General features: G+C 40.9%; 1 protein-coding gene across 1 annotated transcript in view; it reads left to right on the top strand.

The window, feature by feature from the left end:
• The window catches only part of RRP8 (ribosomal RNA processing 8), a 112,232-nt gene extending 91,976 nt beyond the window's left edge, over positions 1-20,256 (top strand). The window contains exon 4 of the mRNA XM_053705694.1: positions 19,511-20,256. Within this exon, the coding sequence (XP_053561669.1) occupies positions 19,511-20,241 (731 nt within the window). The 3' untranslated portion in view covers positions 20,242-20,256. The remainder of the gene's footprint in view (positions 1-19,510) is intronic.
• The last annotated feature ends 211 nt before the right edge of the window (positions 20,257-20,467 follow it).

The raw sequence follows: 20,467 nt of genomic DNA, 5'->3' as shown, positions 1-20,467 counted from the left end.
ATCCGGGGGAGTGGGAACTCCATCCGGAAATCTTTGACCAAATTACTCAATTGTGGGGCATTCCAGACATGGATCTGATGGCCTCTCGTCAGAACTTCAAGGTTCCTTGCTACGGGTCCAGATCCAGGGATCCCAAGGCGACTCTAGTAGATGCACTAGTAGCACCTTGGACCTTCAAACTAGCTTATGTATTCCCGCCGTTTCCTCTCATCCCCAGGCTGGTAGCCAGGATCAATCAGGAGAGGGCATCGGTGATCTTGATAGCTCCTGCGTGGCCACGCAGGACTTGGTATGCAGACCTGGTGAATATGTCATCGGCTCCACCATGGAAGCTACCTTTGAGACGAGACCTTCTTGTTCAAGGTCCGTTCGAACATCCGAATCTGGTCTCACTCCAACTGACTGCTTGGAGATTGAACGCTTGATCTTATCAAAGCGAGGGTTCTCAGACTTCACAAAAAGCTGGCAGCTGTGCCAGATGTTCAAGCCTTTGTTCAGGCTCTGGTTAGAATCAAGCCTGTTTACAAACCTTTGACTCCTCCTTGGAGTCTCAATTTAGTTCTTTCAGTTCTTCAGGGGGTTCCGTTTGAACCCTTACATTCCGTTGATATTAAGTTATTATCTTGGAAAGTTTTGTTTTTGGTTGCAATTTCTTCTGCTAGAAGAGTTTCAGAATTATCTGCTCTGCAGTGTTCTCCTCCTTATCTGGTGTTCCATGCAGATAAGGTGGTTTTACGTACTAAACCTGGTTTTCTTCCGAAAGTTGTTTCTAACAAAAACATTAACCAGGAGATAGTCGTGCCTTCTTTGTGTCCGAATCCAGTTTCAAAGAAGGAACGTTTGTTGCACAATTTGGATGTTGTCCGTGCTCTAAAATTCTATTTAGATGCTACAAAGGATTTTAGACAAACATCTTCCTTGTTTGTTGTTTATTCTGGTAAAAGGAGAGGTCAAAAAGCAACTTCTACCTCTCTCTCTTTTTGGATTAAAAGCATCATCAGATTGGCTTATGAGACTGCCGGACGGCAGCCTCCTGAAAGAATCACAGCTCATTCCACTAGGGCTGTGGCTTCCACATGGGCCTTCAAGAACGAGGCTTCTGTTGATCAGATATGTAAGGCAGCGACTTGGTCTTCACTGCACACTTTTACTAAATTTTACAAGTTTGATACTTTTGCTTCTTCTGAGGCTATTTTTGGGAGAAAGGTTTTGCAAGCCGTGGTGCCTTCCATCTAGGTGACCTGATTTGCTCCCTCCCTTCATCCGTGTCCTAAAGCTTTGGTATTGGTTCCCACAAGTAAGGATGACGCCGTCGACCGGACACACCTATGTTGGAGAAAACAGAATTTATGCTTACCTGATAAATTACTTTCTCCAACGGTGTGTCCGGTCCACGGCCCGCCCTGGTTTTTTAATCAGGTCTGATAATTTATTTTCTTTAACTACAGTCACCACGGTATCATATGGTTTCTCCTATGCAAATATTCCTCCTTTACGTCGGTCGAATGACTGGGGAAGGCGGAGCCTAGGAGGGATCATGTGACCAGCTTTGCTGGGCTCTTTGCCATTTCCTGTTGGGGAAGAGAATATCCCACAAGTAAGGATGACGCCGTGGACCGGACACACCGTTGGAGAAAGTAATTTATCAGGTAAACATAAATTCTGTTTTTTGCCTCTTCTGAGGCTTCTTTTGGGAGACAGGTTCTTCAAGCAGTGTTGCCCTCAGTTTAGGTCCGCCTGTCTTGTTTCTGTCTCCCTTTCCATTCTGTATCCTCTAGCTTGGGTATTGATTCCCAATAGTAAATTGAATGGAATTGTGGACTCTTCATGCCATGAAAGAAAATAATTTATCAGGTAAGCATACATTTTGTTTCTCAATAGATTCCTACCAAAGATTTTTAATTTCAATTCCACTTATGTGCCATACTCTATTCAGTTATGATACATCAATCTTGAGCTGCTATATTCAAGATTTAATTTCTCTATACACACTCAAGAAATGACCTTATATCACCAATATTCAATTCATACCAAGTTTGTAGTACTTAAACGCAAGATTGTCAGTAATAATAATGGTAATATATAAATAGACTACTTAAAGTATACTTAGTATTTGTTCATATGGGTAACTAAGGGAAAACAATTTACTTATGTATATGTATTCATATTTCTGTGAAAACAAGGTGTAAATCTAATGGGAGGTGAATCGGATAAGATAGAAAACTAGTTTCTTTACCAAAAATTAATCAGATCATAATCTGATTTGAAACCTACTGGTGTCCTTGTCTTTAACTTGCTAAACAAGAGGTGTTCTGGATTTTCAAGTATATCTTTTCACGGAAACATGAATACCTATAAAAAAGTAAATTGGATGGTGTATTTGTGTGTCTTATAGGGAATATATTATCTCATAAACAAAATAAGCTGCATCAGTAAATATTATGAATATATGAGCATTATACAGTCACCCTTTGAATAACATTCTGTGTATAATTGTCTGCAGCAATGTTATAAGCCAGACTGATCCTCGCTTCTACCTACTGCAGATGAAACCAAACAGCAATGAAATTAAGTTCACTCATTTTAAATATATCTGATGCATTTCTTATGTTTTTTATCTTTCATTTTTATTCTCTCCAAGAAGTTTTAGTTTGGACCATTCCAAGTAATGTTTTCATTTTTTTTTTGTGGGCTAGATATTGAACTAGGGGGTGATTGTCCCCATGCTGGTTATATATTACTATAAAATATGAATAATGGTCTAGGTTTTGTGATCTGCTCTCAATCTATTCCTATATACCATATACTAAGTAAATACAGGTTGTTCCTTTATACCCTTATACCACTATTGTGAAGCCTGAAGTGGATTAGTATAATGTAATTACCTCCAGGTCTCTCTTGTATGACCATAAAAAATATTCTGAAGGCTGCATGGGCGGATATGCCCACAGACAATTTTATATGCCCATAAAACACTCTAAAGACTGAAGAGCTGATTTGAGGTGCTTGCCTCCATGCTGTTCCTATGTTCAGAAGGCTCAATATGATGCTAGGGTTGCCAGCTGTCCAGTAATATCTTCACAGATATAATGGACAGTTAAATGTCCAGTATTTTAAACTGGTATCTAAATGTAAAAGCCCTCCTATGTCTCAAGGCAGTACAAATAGAATGTACAAGTAAGAGAGTGTGGGACAGAAGCGCTCCACAAAAAAGGAGCTTACCATACAAAAATAATAAATATATAAAAGTGTCAACAGTGTGAAAAAATTAAATGTTAATATATAAGTGATGTGTTATTTATATTAACATAAGTGAAAATAAATATTAGTGTTAAACACACTAATGAATAATCTAATATTCCTCTTAGTTAGTGTTACTAGATTGAAACTAGATTAAGCCTAGATCGAAGGATGTAACAGGAAATATTATTTTAAAAATAATCATAAGAATTATTAGACTAGCACACTACAAATGCTATTGGATGCCGTCATCTATAAAAAGTATCTACAAATATTTTGCACACAACTCTGATATATTTATGCAAAGTTAAGAATAACGATAATAATCATAAGTATCGCTTTTCAAGGAAAAATATACATATGTGTCACTCAGATAGAACCTTGTTAGTTCGTTGGTGTATAGTGTTTTTAGCGTTGGTTTCTAGTGTTCTTACACCAAATAAAAGAATCACTTCTTCGGCTGTGCACAGCTTAAATGGCAATATGTAACTCGCAGTTCTCCGATACAAAAGCGTGTATTAGCAGTCCGTTGGGAGCTCCGATAAGGTGGTGACGTCAGACCTCTTCCGGTCCAATCGCTAATGCGTTGTGGATTCCTCGCCCAATCTGGATGCTCCTATATCGGAGACAGAGGAATCCTCGATTTCAGCTTCAAATCTGAAGATGTTTGTTCTGTTTAGAGACTGGGGTAATTTCTCTATGCAAATCAGTAGCAGTCTCTTTTAAGATTATCTTTGATCCGGAATATACAACACCTATCCTTGAATGTTTAACCTTTAAAATGCTAAGTGTTTCAAAAATAAACATTTTTTATATTGTAAACTAATGTTTGAAAAAATGTGTGTGAAAAACTTTTTTCCACTACCAGTATATCAATAATTTCCTTTCTAGAAATAAAATATTCTCTTGGTGTGTCTCATTATTTTTTACTTGTTATTTTTTATTATTATTATTTAGAAGACATATAGAATTTTTTTATTTAAAAAATATTTTATATATATATAAGTAGCATGTGAGTGCATTTTGGTCGGATACAATTTTACATTAGTGTTAGAGATATTTTTGTAAAAAATAGTAGTGTTAAAAAACAATTTTGTTTAAAAATCGTATTTCCAGCAGTGTCTCATTAACATTGTGGCCAGGACTACCTATACTTAGCTTCCAAATTGGAACAAGGCTATATATAACTAAGACCAAATGGAAGCAGTTGTAAATCCTTTGTTTATTTGTATGTTTTACATCACCAAATGTATTTTATGTATGCTTATATATCAAAAAAATATGTACATGTTTATAGTAGAATATTTAAATCAAAGGAGCTGTTCAAATGGTTTTAAAGTGATGGATTAATTCAGCTTCCTTTTTAAGCAAACATTTTTCCATGTCTCCACCCCTGATATTTGGATGTATTTTCATGATGCCCAGAATTTAAATTGTTTTAGATCCCCTGAGTGTATTCAGTAAAATGTTGGTATAATACAGTCTTGTTAGTCTTGTGTTCTATATTCCAATTGTGTTCTCTAATTCTATCTCGTAGGATACGACTCGTTTGTCCTATATATAAGAAATTGCACGAACATTTAATACAATATATAACATTAGAGTCACTACACTTAATAATCTCTTTGATTGTAAATGTATTTGATTCATCCGCAAATGGTATTTTCTTGATTTACTACTTGATTTACAAGATTTGCAAGTGTGACAAGGAAAGAAACCAGTAATCCTCTCATTGTCTAGACTTATATCAGTCAGGACACTGTTTGAACTTTTAAATTCAATAGGAGAAAGATAACTTTTGAGATTTTTTGCTTTTCTGAAAATACAATCTAGATATTTTTTAACTTTTTTTCCCAAAATTGGATCCTGTTTAATGTAGTGCCAATGTTCATTTAGGATACTTTTTATTTCCCTATGTTGGGAACTATATTCTGTGATGAATGGCACTGTAATGTCATCCTCAGATTCAAACTGGGTGTTATAGGATTTATTTAGTTTAGTTGTTCTATTAGATATATTCTTATTAAGTAAACTTTCTCTATCAACTGCTCTTATTGTATCCTTTGTATCTAGAACTTTTTTTTAAATTGTATCCTTTTTCTTTAAATCGGTCTACTAGTATATCAGATTGAGTATCATACGATTCAATATCAGTACAATTTTTTCTAACTCTTAAAAATGGGAATGTTAGACTTCCATCTATTTAAATGGCAACTCTTATAGTGAATGTAGTTATTTGAATCAATCGGTTTGAAATAGGTTCTAGTTTTTAATTTATTATTCATAATTTCTATTTCAATATCTAGAAAATGTATTAATTTACTGTTTATTTCATGTGTAAATGTTAACCCTAAATGGTTTGTATTTAGATTCTCCATAAACATAGAGAGAATTTCTGGATCACCCTTCCAGATCAGGAAGACGTCATCTATAAAGCGCTTATAGAGCACAAGGTTCGCTCCCCATTGCCCACTATGAAAAAAAAATCTCTTCAAAAAACCCATAAAAAGATTGGCATAACTGGGGTCGAACCTTGTGCCCATCGTTGTCCCCCCTGATCTGGAGAAAAAATTATTTGTTAAATAAGAAACTGTTATTTTTTAAAATAAATTCAATGCTTTCTAGTAAGAACTCTTTTTGTGTCTCTAATAACGTGGCCTCTTTTTCTCCAACATAGGTGTGTCCGGTCCACGGCGTCATCCTTACTTGTGGGGTATTCTCTTCCCCAACAGGAAATGGCAAAGAGCCCAGCAAAGCTGGTCACATGATCCCTCCTAGGCTCCGCCTTCCCCAGTCATTCTCTTTGCCGTTGCACAGGCAACATCTCCACGGAGATGGCTAAGAGTTTTTTGGTGTTTAAATGTAGTTTTTGTTCTTCAATTAAGAGTTTGTTATTTTAAAATAGTGCTGGTATGTACTATTTACTCTGAAACAGAAAAGAGATGAAGATTTCTGTTTGTAAGAGGAAAATGATTTTAGCAACCGTTACTAAAATCGATGGCTGTTTCCACACAGGACTGTTGAGATGAATTAACTTCAGTTGGGGGAAACAGTGAGCAGACTTTTGCTGCTTGAGGTATGACACATTTCTAACAAGACTTGGTAATGCTGGAAGCTGTCATTTTCCCTATGGGATCCGGTAAGCCATTTTCTTAGTTTTAAATATAAGAATAAAGGGCTTCACAAGGGCTTTAAAGACTGGTAGACATTTTTCTGGGCTAAAACGATTACTTTATAAGCATATTTAATGGTTATAACTTTGAAGAGTTATTTTAATCTTGGGAATTCTGTTAAAAAAACGGCAGGCACTGTATTGGACACCTTTTTCACTGGGGGCCTTTTCTAGTCATAGGCAGAGCCTCATTTTCGCGCCACTAATGCGCAGTTGTTTTTGAGAAGCAAGGCATGCAGATGCATGTGTGAGGAGCTCAGATCCACTAAAAAAGCTTATTGAAGGCGTCATTTGGTATCGTATTCCCCTCTGGGCTTGGTTGGGTCTCAGCAAAGCAGATACCAGGGACTGTATAGGGGTTAAATGTAAAAACTGCTCCGGTTCCGTTATTTTAAGAGTTAAAGCTTTCAAATTTGGTGTGCAATACTTTTAAGGCTTTAAGACACTGTGGTGAAATTTTGGTGAATTTTGAACAATTCCTTCATACTTTTGCACATATTCAGTAATAAAGTGTGTTCAGTTTAAAATTTAAAGTGACAGTAACGGTTTTATTTTAAAATGTTTTTTGTGCTTTGTTATCAAGTTTATGCCTATTAACATGTCTGAACCATCAGAAAGACGATGTTCTGTATGTTCGGAAGCCAAGGTTCCTCTCCATTTAAATATATGTGATGAATGTGACAAACAAAGTAGGGACAATGATGCCACTGATAATCATGTTGCCCAAAATTATTCCTTAAGTGAGGGGAGTAAGCATGGTACTGCATCATCTCCTTCTATGTCTACACCAGTCTTGCCCACTCAGGAGGTCCCTAGTTCATCTAGTGCGCCAATCCTCCTTACTATGCAACAATTAACGGCTGTAATGGATAATTCTATTAAAAACATTTTAGCCAAAATGCCCACTTATCAGCGAAAGCGCGACTGCTCTGTTTTAGATACTGAAGAGCATGAGGACGCTGATGATAATGGTTCTGACATGCCCTTACACCAGTCTGAAGGGGCCAGGGAGGTTTTGTCTGAGGGAGAAATTTCAGATTCAGGAAAAATTTCTCAACAAGCTGAACCTGACGTTATTACATTCAAATTTAAATTGGAACATCTCCGCGCTCTGCTTAAGGAGGTGTTATCTACTCTGGATGATTGTGACAATTTGGTCATTCCAGAGAAATTATGTAAGATGGACAAGTTCCTAGAGGTCCCGGTGCCCCCCGAAGCTTTTCCTATACCCAAGCGGGTGGCGGACATTGTAAATAAAGAATGGGAAAGGCCCGGCATACCTTTTGTCCCTCCCCCTATATTTAAGAAATTATTTCCTATGGTCGACCCCAGGAAGGACTTATGGCAGACAGTCCCCAAGGTCGAGGGGGCGGTTTCTACTCTAAACAAACGCACCACTATCCCTATAGAAGATAGTTGTGCTTTCAAAGATCCTATGGATAAAAAATTAGAGGGTTTGCTTAAAAAGATGTTTGTTCAGCAAGGTTACCTTCTATAACCAATTTCATGCATTGTTCCTGTCACTACAGCAGCGTGTTTCTGGTTCGAAGAACTAGAAAAGTCGCTCAATATAGCATCTTCTTATGAGGAGGTTATGGACAGAGTTCAAGCACTTAAATTGGCTAACTCTTTTACCTTAGACGCCACTTTGCAATTAGCTAGATTAGCGGCGAAAAATTCAGGTTTTGCTATTGTGGCGCGCAGAGCGCTTTGGCTAAAGTCTTGGTCAGCGGATGTGTCCTCCAAGAACAAATTGCTTAACATCCCTTTCAAGGGGAAAACGCTGTTTGGCCCTGACTTGAAAGAGATTATTTCAGACATCACTGGGGGAAAGGGCCACGCCCTTCCTCAGGATAGGTCTTTTAAGGCTAAAAATAAAACAAATTTTCGTCCCTTTCGCAGAAACGGACCAGCCTCAAATTCTACATCCTCTAAGCAAGAGGGTAATTCTTCTCAAACCAAGCCAGCCTGGAGACCGATGCAAGGCTGGAACAAAGGTAAGCAGGCCAAGAAGCCTGCTACCGCTACTAAGACAGCATGAGATGTTGGCCCCCGATCCGGGACCGGATCTGGTGGGGGGCAGACTCTCTCTCTTCGCTCAGGCTTGGAAAAGAGATGTTCAGGATCCTTGGGCGCTAGAAATAGTTTCTCAAGGTTATCTCCTGGAATTCAAGGAACTACCCCCAAGGGGAAGGTTCCACAGGTCTCAATTGTCTTCAGACCAAATAAAAAGACAGGCATTCTTACATTGTGTAGAAGACCTGTTAAAAATGGGAGTGATTCATCCTGTTCCATTAGGAGAACAAGGGATGGGGTTTTACTCCAATCTGTTCATAGTTCCCAAAAAAGAGGGAACATTCAGGCCAATTTTGGATCTCAAGATCCTAAACAAATTTCTCAGGGTTCCGTCGTTCAAAATGGAAACCATTCGGACAATTCTTCCTACCATCCAGGAAGGTCAATTCATGACCACGGTGGATTTAAAGGATGCGTATCTACATATTCCTATCCACAAGGAACATCATCGGTTCCTAAGGTTCGCCTTTCTGGACAAGCATTACCAGTTTGGGGCACTTCCATTCAGATTAGCCACTGCTCCAAGAATTTTCACAAAGGTACTAGGGTCCCTTCTAGCGGTGCTAAGGCCAAGGGGCATTGCAGTAGTACCTTACTTGGACGACATACTGATTCAAGCGTCGTCTCTGCCACAAGCAAAGGCTCATACGGACATTGTCCTAGCCTTTCTCAGATCTCACGGGTGGAAAGTGAACGTAGAAAAAAGTTCTCTATTCCCGTCAACAAGAGTTCCCTTCTTGGGAACAATAATAGACTCCTTAGAAATGAAGATTTTTCTGACAGAACCAGAAAATCAAAACTTCTAAGCTCTTGTCAAGTACTTCATTCTGTTCTTCTTCCTTCCATAACGCAGTGCATGGAAGTAATAGGTTTGATGGTTGCGGCAATGGACATAGTTCCTTTTGCGCGAATTCATCTAAGACCATTACAACTGTGCATGCTCAGACAGTGGAATGGGGATTATACAGACTTGTCCCAGACGATCCAAGTAGATCAGAGGACCAGAGATTCACTCCGTTGGTGGCTGACCCTGGACAACCTGTCTCAAGGGATGAGCTTCCGCAGACCAGAGTGGGTCATTGTCACGACCGACGCCAGTCTGGTGGGCTGGGGCGCGGTCTGGAAACCCCTGAAAGCTCAGGGTCTATGGTCTCGGGAAGAATCTCTTCTCCCGATAAACATTCTGGAACTGAGAGCGATATTCAATGCTCTCAAGGCTTGGCCTCAACTAGCAAAGGCCAAATTCATAAGGTTTCAATCAGACAACATGACGACTGTTGCATATATTAACCATCAGGGGGGAACAAGGAGTTACCTGGCGATGGAAGAAGTGACCAAAGTAATTCAATGGGCGGAGATTCACTCCTGCCACTTGTCTGCAATCCACATCCCAGGAGTGGAAAATTGGGAAGCGGATTTTCTGAGTCGTCAGACATTTCATCCGGGGGAGTGGGAACTCCATCCGGAAATCTTTGCCCACATAACTCAATTATGGGGCATTCCAGACATGGATCTGATGGCGTCTCGTCAGAACTTCAAGGTTCCTTGCTACGGGTCCAGATCCAGGGATCCCAAGGCGACTCTAGTGGATGCACTAGTAGCGCCCTGGACCTTCAACCTAGCTTATGTATTCCCACCGTTTCCTCTCATTCCCAGGCTGGTAGCCAGGATCAATCAGGAGAGGGCTTCGGTGATCTTGATAGCTCCTGCGTGGCCACGCAGAACTTGGTATGCAGACCTGGTGAATATGTCATCGGCTCCACCATGGAAGCTACCTTTGAGACGGGACCTTCTTGTTCAAGGTCCGTTCGAACATCCGAATCTGGCCTCACTCCAACTGACTGCTTGGAGATTGAACGCTTGATTTTATCAAAGCGTGGGTTCTCAGATTCTGTCATTGATACTCTTATTCAGGCTAGAAAGCCTGTAACTAGAAAAATTTACCATAAAGTATGGAAAAAATATATCTGTTGGTGCGAATCGAAAGGATTCCCATGGAACAAGATAAAAATTCCTAAGATTCTATCCTTTCTACAAGAGGGTTTGGAGAAAGGATTATCTGCAAGTTCTTTGAAGGGACAGATTTCTGCTTTATCTGTTTTACTTCACAAAAAGCTGGCGGCTGTGCCAGATGTTCAAGCTTTTGTTCAGGCTCTGGTTAGAATCAAGCCTGTTTACAAACCTTTGACTCCTCCTTGGAGTCTCAATTTAGTTCTTTCAGTTCTTCAAGGGGTTCCGTTTGAACCCTTACATTCCGTAGATATTAAGTTATTATCTTGGAAAGTTTTGTTTTTGGTTGCAATTTCTTCTGCTAGAAGAGTTTCAGAGTTATCTGCTCTGCAGTGTTCTCCTCCTTATCTGGTGTTCCATGCAGATAAGGTGGTTTTGCGTACTAAACCTGGTTTTCTTCCGAAAGTTGTTTCTAACAAAAATATTAACCAGGAGATAGTTGTGCCTTCTTTGTGTCCGAATCCAGTTTCAAAGAAGGAACGTTTGTTGCACAATTTGGATGTAGTTCGTGCTCTAAAATTCTATTTAGAGGCTACAAAGGATTTCAGACAAACATCTTCCTTGTTTGTTGTTTATTCTGGTAAAAGGAGAGGTCAAAAAGCAACTTCTACCTCTCTCTCTTTTTGGCTTAAAAGCATCATCCGATTGGCTTATGAGACTGCCGGACGGCAGCCTCCTGAAAGAATCACAGCTCATTCCACTAGGGCTGTGGCTTCCACATGGGCCTTCAAGAACGAGGCTTCTGTTGATCAGATATGTAAGGCAGCGACTTGGTCTTCACTGCACACTTTTACCAAATTTTACAAATTTGATACTTTTGCTTCTTCTGAGGCTATTTTTGGGAGAAAGGTTTTGCAAGCCGTGGTGCCTTCCATCTAGGTGACCTGATTTGCTCCCTCCCATCATCCGTGTCCTAAAGCTTTGGTATTGGTTCCCACAAGTAAGGATGACGCCGTGGACCGGACACACCTATGTTGGAGAAAACAGAATTTATGCTTACCTGATAAATTACTTTCTCCAACGGTGTGTCCGGTCCACGGCCCGCCCTGGTTTTTTAATCAGGTCTGATGAATTATTTTCTCTAACTACAGTCACCACGGTATCATATGATTTCTCCTATGCATATTCCTCCTTTACGTCGGTCGAATGACTGGGGAAGGCGGAGCCTAGGAGGGATCATGTGACCAGCTTTGCTGGGCTCTTTGCCATTTCCTGTTGGGGAAGAGAATATCCCACAAGTAAGGATGACGCCGTGGACCGGACACACCGTTGGAGAAAGTAATTTATCAGGTAAGCATAAATTCTGTTTTTTTTTTTTTTTTTTTATGGGGTACACCAAGAGGCAAAAGAGAGAGAGATGAGGGAGATAAACCTCAAAAAAGATGAAGGTAATAAAACAACCAGAAGAGAAATCAGACATTCAGGATAAAATAGACTCAGGAATATTTAATATCAGTAAATATAGCCTCAAGGAGGAAGAAAGAAATGTTTTGAAAAAAGGTTTTAACCTTTGCACCCACTTGAAACATTAATAAATATCAATCACCTTGTGCTCTATACGCGCTTTATAGATGACGTCTTCCTGATCTGGAAGGGTGATCCAGAAATTCTCTCTATGTTTATGGAATACAAACAATTTAGGATTAACATTTACACATGAAATAAACAGTAAATTAATACATTTTCTAGATATTGAAATAGAAATTATGAATAATCAATTAAAAACTAGAACCTATTTCAAACCGATTGATTCAAATAACTACATTCACTATAAGAGTTGCCATTTAAATAGATGGAAGTCTAACATTCCCAAAAGTCAATTTTTAAGAGTTAAAAAAAATTGTACTTATATTGAATCGTATGATACTCAATCTGATATACTAGTAGACCGATTTAAAGAAAAAGGATACAATTTAAAAAAAGTTCTAGATACAAAGGATACAATAAGAGCAGTTGATAGAGAAAGTTTACTTAAAGGGACAGTCTAGTCCAAAATAAACTTTCATGATTTAGATAGGGCATGTAATTTTAAACAATTTTCCAATGTACTTTTATCACCAATTTTTCTTTGTTCTCTTGGTATTCTTAGTTGAAAGCTTAACCTAGGAGGTTCATATGCTAATTTCTTAGACCTTGAAGGCCGCCTCTTAAGAATGCATTTTAACAGTTTTTTTTCACCACTAGAGGGTGTTAGTTCATGTTTTTCATATAGATAACACTGTGCTCGTGCACGTGAAGTTACCTGGGAGCCATCACTGATTGGCTAAACTGCAAGTCTGTCAAAAGAACAAATAAAGGGGCAGTCTGCAGAGGCTTAGATACAAGATAATCACAGAGGTAAAAAATATATAAATATAACTGTGTTAGTTATGCAAAACTAGGGAATGGGCAAACAAGGGATTATCTATCTTTTAAAACAATAACAATTCTGGTGTAGACTGTCCCTTTAATAAGAATATATCTAATAGAACAACTAAACTAAAGAAATCCTATAACACCCAGTTTGAATCTGAGGATGACATTACAGTGCCATTCATCACAGAATATAGTTCCCAACATAGGGAAATAAAAAGTATCCTAAATGAACATTGGCACTACATTAAACAGGATCCAATTTTGGGGAAAAAAGTTAAAAAATATCTAGATTGTATTTTCAGAAAAGCAAAAAATCTCAAAAGTTATCTTTCTCCTATTGAATTTAAAAGTTCAAACAGTGTCCTGACTGATATAAGTCTAGACAATGAGAGGATTACTGGTTTCTTTCCTTGTCACACTTGCAAATCTTGTAAATCAAGTAGTAAATCAAGAAAATACCATTTGCGGATGAATCAAATACATTTACAATCAAAGAGATTATTAAGTGTAGTGACTCTAATGTTATATATTGTATTAAATGTTCGTGCAATTTCTTATATATAGGACAAACGAGTCGTATCCTACGAGATAGAATTAGAGAACACAATTGGAATATAGAACACAAGACTAACAGGACTGTATTATACCAACATTTTACTGAATACACTCAGGGGATCTAAAACAATTTAAATTCTGGGCATCATGAAAATACATCCAAATATCAGGGGTGGAGACATGGAAAAATGTTTGCTTAAAAAGGAAGCTGAATTAATCCATCACTTTAAAACCATTTGAACAGCTCCTTTGATTTAAATATTCTACTATAAACCTGTACATATTTTTTTGATATATAAGCATACATAAAATACATTTGGTGATGTAAAACATACAAATAAACAAAGGATTTACAACTGCTTCCATTTGGTCTTAGTTATATATAGCCTTGTTCCAATTTGGAAGCTAAGTATAGGTAGTCCTGGCCACAATGTTAATGAGACACTGCTGGAAATACGATTTTTAAACAAAATTGTTTTTTAACACTACTATTTTTTACAAAAATATCTCTAACACTAATGTAAAATTGTATCCGACCAAAATGCACTCACATGCTACTTATATATATATAAAATATTTTTTAAATAAATACATTCTATATGTCTTCTAAATAATAATAATAAAAAATAACAAGTAAAAAATAATGAGACACACCAAGAGAATATTTTATTTCTAGAAAGGAAATTATTGATATACTGGTAGTGGAAAAACGTTTTTCACACACATTTTTTCAAACATTAGTTTACAATATAAAAAATGTTTATTTTTGAAACACTTAGCATTTTAAAGGTTAAACATTCAAGGATAGGTGTTGTATATTCCAATATGAAGGACTTTGTGAAACTCCCACTTTAACACAGGTGAACTTATCACATGATTATATCACAGTAATTGTTCCCTATATAAGGTTGCCATATTAGTATCAGTAAACATCTTGATAAAGGTAGCTGTGACTACCGAAACGCGTAGAATTTGTTTTACTGTCTGTACCAAATTTTATACTAATTTATACAATTGTAACAAGCAGGTTCATCCCCAAATTTTGATGTTAATATTGTTTTTTGGGCATATGAATAATTCCTGTGTTACTTGCTATCACTCTGTGTATTTGGAACACCTTGCAGGTACATTATTTGTGTTATACTTTGTAGATACAAACTATATGTGTAATTCCTAAAGTGTTATGTTTTCACCATTGCCTACCTGGATTAGGCCCTATGAAAATTGAGCATTCCGGATCAAAGATAACCTTAAAAGAGACTGCTACTGATTTGCATAGAGAAATTACCCCAGTCTCTAAACAGAACAAACATCTTCAGATTTGAAGCTGAAATCGAGGATTCCTCTGTCTCCGATATAGGAGCATCCAGATTGGGCGAGGAATCCACAACGCATTAGCGATTGGACCGGAAGAGGTCTGACGTCACCACCTTATCGGAGCTCCCAACGGACTGCTAATACACGCTTTTGTATCGGAGAACTGCGAGTTACATATTGCCATTTAAGCTGTGCACAGCCGAAGAAGTGATTCTTTTATTTGGTGTAAGAACACTAGAAACCAACGCTAAAAACACTATACACCAACGAACTAACAAGGTTCTATCTGAGTGACACATATGTATATTTTTCCTTGAAAAGCGATACTTATGATTATTATCGTTATTCTTAACTTTGATATATTTATGCAGAGGTGTGTGCAAAATATTTGTAGATACTTTTTATAGATGACGGCATCCAATAGCATTTGTAGTGTGCTAGTCTAATAATTCTTATGATTATTTTTAAAATAATATTTCCTGTTACATCCTTCGATCTAGGCTTAATCTAGTTTCAATCTAGTAACACTAACTAAGAGGAATATTAGATTATTCATTAGTTTGTTGAACACTAATATTTATTTTCACTTATGTTAATATAAATAACACATCACTTATATATTAACATTTAATTTTTTCACACTGTTGACACTTTTATATATTTATTATTTTTGTATGGTAAGCTCCTTTTTTGTGGAGCGCTTCTGTCCCACACTCCCTTTCTTGTACATTCTCTTTTGGATCCTTTCTTGGGAATCAATGATCCCTTACAGGAACAGATAGCACTTTACCTCCCAGCTAGCACCATTCTTCTTTTATTTAGTACAAATGGAAATCAGAAAAAGTGGGGGCCATCAAGTTGGTGAAACCGCTTCGGCTTACATTTGTTACTGGTATCTAAAGATGTTATTGTCTTTGTATGTTACTGGCCGCCGAGTGGTATGATGATTGCTCATTTGTAAAAAATATACATATGGGATCAGGAGTGGGGCTAAGGTAGAGCTTTTTTTTTCTAGTATCATGCCCAGTCACTGACATATTGCCCAACTAGCAATCCTAATGGCACATAAGAAGTGTGTGCTGTTGTATTATGGGAGTCTGTGGTTGTGGGGTATGTGAGGGGGGGCCGTGTGCTGTTGTATTATGGGAGTCTGCGGTTGTGGGGTATGTGAGGGGCTGTGTGCTGACAGTGTGCTGTTGTATTATGGGAGTCTGCGGTTGTGAGGTATGTGAGGGGGCCGTGTGCTGTTGTATTATGGGAGTCTGTGGTTGTGGGGTATGTGAGGGGGGGCCGTGTGCTGTTGTATTATGGGAGTCTGTGGTTGTGGGGTATGTGAGGGGGGGCCGTGTGCTGTTGTATTATGGGAGTCTGTGGTTGTGGGGTATGTGAGGGGGCCGTGTGCTGTTGTATTATGGGAGTCTGTGGTTGTGGGGTATGTGAGGGGCTGTGTGCTGACAGTGTGCTGTTGTATTATGGGAGTCTGTGGTTGTGGGGTATGTGAGGGGGGGGCCGTGTGCTGTTGTATTATGGGAGTCTGTGGTTGTGGGGTATGTGAGGGGGGGCCGTGTGCTGTTGTATTATGGGAGTCTGTGGTTGTGGGGTATGTGAGGGGGGGCCGTGTGCTGTTGTATTATGGGAGTCTGTGGTTGTGGGGTATGTGAGGGGGGGCCGTGTGCTGTTGTATTATGGGAGTCTGTGGTTGTGAGGTATGTGAGGGGGGGCCGTGTGCTGTTGTATTATGGGAGTCTGTGGTTGTGGGGTATGTGAGGGGGGGGCCGTGTGCTGTTGTATTATGGGAGTCTGTGGTTGTGGGGTATGTGAGGGGGCCGTGTGCTGTTGTATTATGGGAGTCTGTGGTTGTGGGGTATGTGAGGGGCTGTGTGCTGACAGTGTGCTGTTGTATTATGGGAGTCTGTGGTTGTGGGGTATGTGAGGGGGGGCCGTGTGCTGTTGTATTATGGGAGTCTGTGGTTGTGGGGTATGTGAGGGGGGGCCGTGTGCTGTTGTATTATGGGAGTCTGTGGTTGTGGGGTATGTGAGGGGAGGCCGTGTGCTGTTGTATTATGGGAGTCTGTGGTTGTGGGGTATGTGAGGGGGCCGTGTGCTGTTGTATTATGGGAGTCTGTGGTTGTGGGGTATGTGAGGGGCTGTGTGCTGACAGTGTGCTGTTGTATTATGGGAGTCTGTGGTTGTGGGGTATGTGAGGGGCTGTGTGCTGTCAGTGTGCTGTTGTATTATGGGAGTCTGTGGTTGTGGGGTATGTGAGGGGGCCGTGTGCTGTTGTATTATGGGAGTCTGTGGTTGTGGGGTATGTGAGGGGCTGTGTGCTGACAGTGTGCTGTTGTATTATGGGAGTCTGTGGTTGTGGGGTATGTGAGGGGCTGTGTGCTGACAGTGTGCTGTTGTATTATGGGAGTCTGTGGTTGTGGGGTATGTGAGGGGAGGCTGTGTGCTGTTGTATTATGGGAGTCTGTGGTTGTGGGGTATGTGAGGGGGGGCCGTGTGCTGTCAGTGTGCTGTTGTATTATGGGAGTCTGTGGTTGTGGGGTATGTGAGGGGGGGCCGTGTGCTGTTGTATTATGGGAGTCTGTGGTTGTGAGGTATGTGAGGGGGGGCCGTGTGCTGTCAGTGTGCTGTTGTATTATGGGAGTCTGTGGTTGTGGGGTATGTGAGGGGGGGCCGTGTGCTGTTGTATTATGGGAGTCTGTGGTTGTGAGGTATGTGAGGGGGGGCCGTGTGCTGTCAGTGTGCTGTTGTATTATGGGAGTCTGTGGTTGTGAGGTATGTGAGGGGGGGCCGTGTGCTGTTGTATTATGGGAGTCTGTGGTTGTGGGGTATGTGAGGGGGGGCCGTGTGCTGTCAGTGTGCTGTTGTATTATGGGAGTCTGTGGTTGTGGGGTATGTGAGGGGGGGCCATTTGCTGTCAGTGTGCTGTTGTATTATGGGAGTCTGTGGTTGTGAGGTATGTGAGGGGCTGTGTGCTGACAGTATGCTGTTGTATTATGGGAGTCTGTGGTTGTGAGGTATGTGAGGGGGCTGTGTGCTGACAGTGTGCTGTTGTATTATGGGAGTCTGTGGTTGTGGGGTATGTGAGGGGGCTGTGTGCTGACAGTGTGCTGTTGTATTATGGGAGTCTGTGGTTCTGGGGTATGTGAGGGGGGGCCGTGTGCTGTCAGTGTGCTGTTGTATTATGGGAGTCTGTGGTTGTGAGGTATGTGAGGGGCTGTGTGCTGACAGTATGCTGTTGTATTATGGGAGTCTGTGGTTGTGGGGTATGTGAGGGGGCCGTGTGCTGTCAGTGTGCTGTTGTATTATGGGAGTCTGTGGTTGTGAGGTATGTGAGGGGGCTGTGTGCTGACAGTGTGCTGTTGTATTATGGGAGTCTGTGGTTCTGGGGTATGTGAGGGGGCCGTGTGCTGACAGTGTGCTGTTGTATTATGGGAGTCTGCGGTTGTGGGGTATGTGAGGGGCTGTGTGCTGACAGTGTGCTGTTGTATTATGGGAGTCTGTGGTTCTGGGGTATGTGAGGGGGCCGTGTGCTGACAGTATGCTGTTGTATTATGGGAGTCTGTGGTTCTGGGGTATGTGAGGGGGGGCTGTGTGCTGACAGTATGCTGTTGTATTATGGGAGTCTGTGGTTCTGGGGTATGTGAGGGGGGGCTGTGTGCTGACAGTATGCTGTTGTATTATGGGAGTCTGTGGTTGTGGGGTATGTGAGGGGCTGTGTGCTGACAGTGTGCTGTTGTATTATGGGAGTCTGCGGTTGTGGGGTATGTGAGGGGGCTGTGTGCTGACAGTGTGCTGTTGTATTATGGGAGTCTGTGGTTGTGAGGTATGTGAGGGGGCTGTGTGCTGACAGTGTGCTGTTGTATTATGGGAGTCTGTGGTTCTGGGGTATGTGAGGGGGCCGTGTGCTGACAGTGTGCTGTTGTATTATGGGAGTCTGCGGTTGTGGGGTATGTGAGGGGCTGTGTGCTGACAGTGTGCTGTTGTATTATGGGAGTCTGTGGTTCTGGGGTATGTGAGGGGGCCGTGTGCTGACAGTATGCTGTTGTATTATGGGAGTCTGTGGTTCTGGGGTATGTGAGGGGGGGCTGTGTGCTGACAGTATGCTGTTGTATTATGGGAGTCTGTGGTTCTGGGGTATGTGAGGGGGGGCTGTGTGCTGACAGTATGCTGTTGTATTATGGGAGTCTGTGGTTGTGGGGTATGTGAGGGGCTGTGTGCTGTCAGTGTGCTGTTGTATTATGGGAGTCTGTGGTTGTGAGGTATGTGAGGGGGCTGTGTGCTGACAGTGTGCTGTTGTATTATGGGAGTCTGTGGTTGTGGGGTATGTGAGGGGCTGTGTGCTGACAGTATGCTGTTGTATTATGGGAGTCTGTGGTTGTGGGGTATGTGAGGGGAGGCTGTGTGCTGACAGTGTGCTGTTGTATTATGGGAGTCTGCGGTTGTGGGGTATGTGAGGGGCTGTGTGCTGACAGTGTGCTGTTGTATTATGGGAGTCTGTGGTTGTGGGGTATGTGAAGGGGCTGTGTGCTGACACTATGCTGTTGTATTATGGGAGTCTGTGGTTGTGGGGTATGTGAGGGGAGGCCCCCCTCACATACCCCACAACCACAGACTTTGTGAGCTGGGTGAGGGTGGAACACTTTGAGATGTGTCAGGTGAGCTTGTCTGAACACAGGCCGTCCATTCTTTGCACGAGTGCTTCTGTATGAGGAGACTTTCCGTGACACTTACATGTTCCTTTTTTGTAACATACCTTGTTCTTATTCATTTTTCCAGAGCCCAGACTTAACAACAATGTACAGCCCACTAACAACGAAGTACAGACCACAGCAGTCGGGTGTCATTCGGCTCCTGCTGACCCTGGGCCACGACTGAGCCGTCAGCAATGGAGAAACAAGCAGAAAAATAAGAAGAGGAATAAAAACAAGTTTAAACAATTAATGGATCCTGTGGTACAAAAGGAGGGGACTGTAAAGGGGAAGGTTGTTGGTGAAGGGACAAAGGAAGAGGTGGCTGGGTTAGAGAAGGGAGAGAGCAAACATTTAGATGGGGCTACAACATCCGCAATCCATACTGAAGGGAAAAGCACAGCTAAGGAAGCGGCAGTTTGGTCAAAGCGGAGTAAAAATAATGGTCTGAGCGATAAGGTGACCACTCAAGAGAAGCAGAGGTTACAGAAGATAAAGAAGATTTTGGAGAGAGGGAAAGCGGACAAATCTCATATAGATCAGAAGAAAGAAACTGAACTGCCAACAGATTGTGTGGAGGAAGAAGCCATGGATGACAAATCTTCGTTGCTTCGATCTCGCATGGAGGAACGTCTCAGCTCTGGCCGGTTTCGTTTCCTAAACCAGCAGCTTTATACGTCACACAGCCACGAGGCGCTCCGCCTGTTCCAGGATGATCCAGAGGCGTTTACGGTGTATCACAACGGCTTCTCCCGACAAGTGCAGCACTGGCCTGTCAACCCTGTCACTGAGATTCTAAAGTACATCAAGAACAGGTAGGTGACATCAGAGCGGGAATGTGAGTACTGGCTGAGCACACAAACTTCTGTCCTCCTTTTAAAGGTTCACCTGGCCACTAAATCTGTATATACAGCGGCGCATTGCTACATACTGATAGCAAGTATACCGCCAACTATCCCTTTATGGAACATGTTTACCAGGCTAAATGTGTATATATTATATATATTAATACCATTATGTTGCCCTTAAATGAAATATAATAAAT

This window comes from Bombina bombina, chromosome 3 (assembly GCF_027579735.1).
Source record: "Bombina bombina isolate aBomBom1 chromosome 3, aBomBom1.pri, whole genome shotgun sequence".
NCBI lineage: Eukaryota > Metazoa > Chordata > Amphibia > Anura > Bombinatoridae > Bombina > Bombina bombina.
The sequence above is the reverse complement of the archived record's forward strand: the minus strand, read 5'-3'. Positions and strand labels throughout refer to the sequence as shown.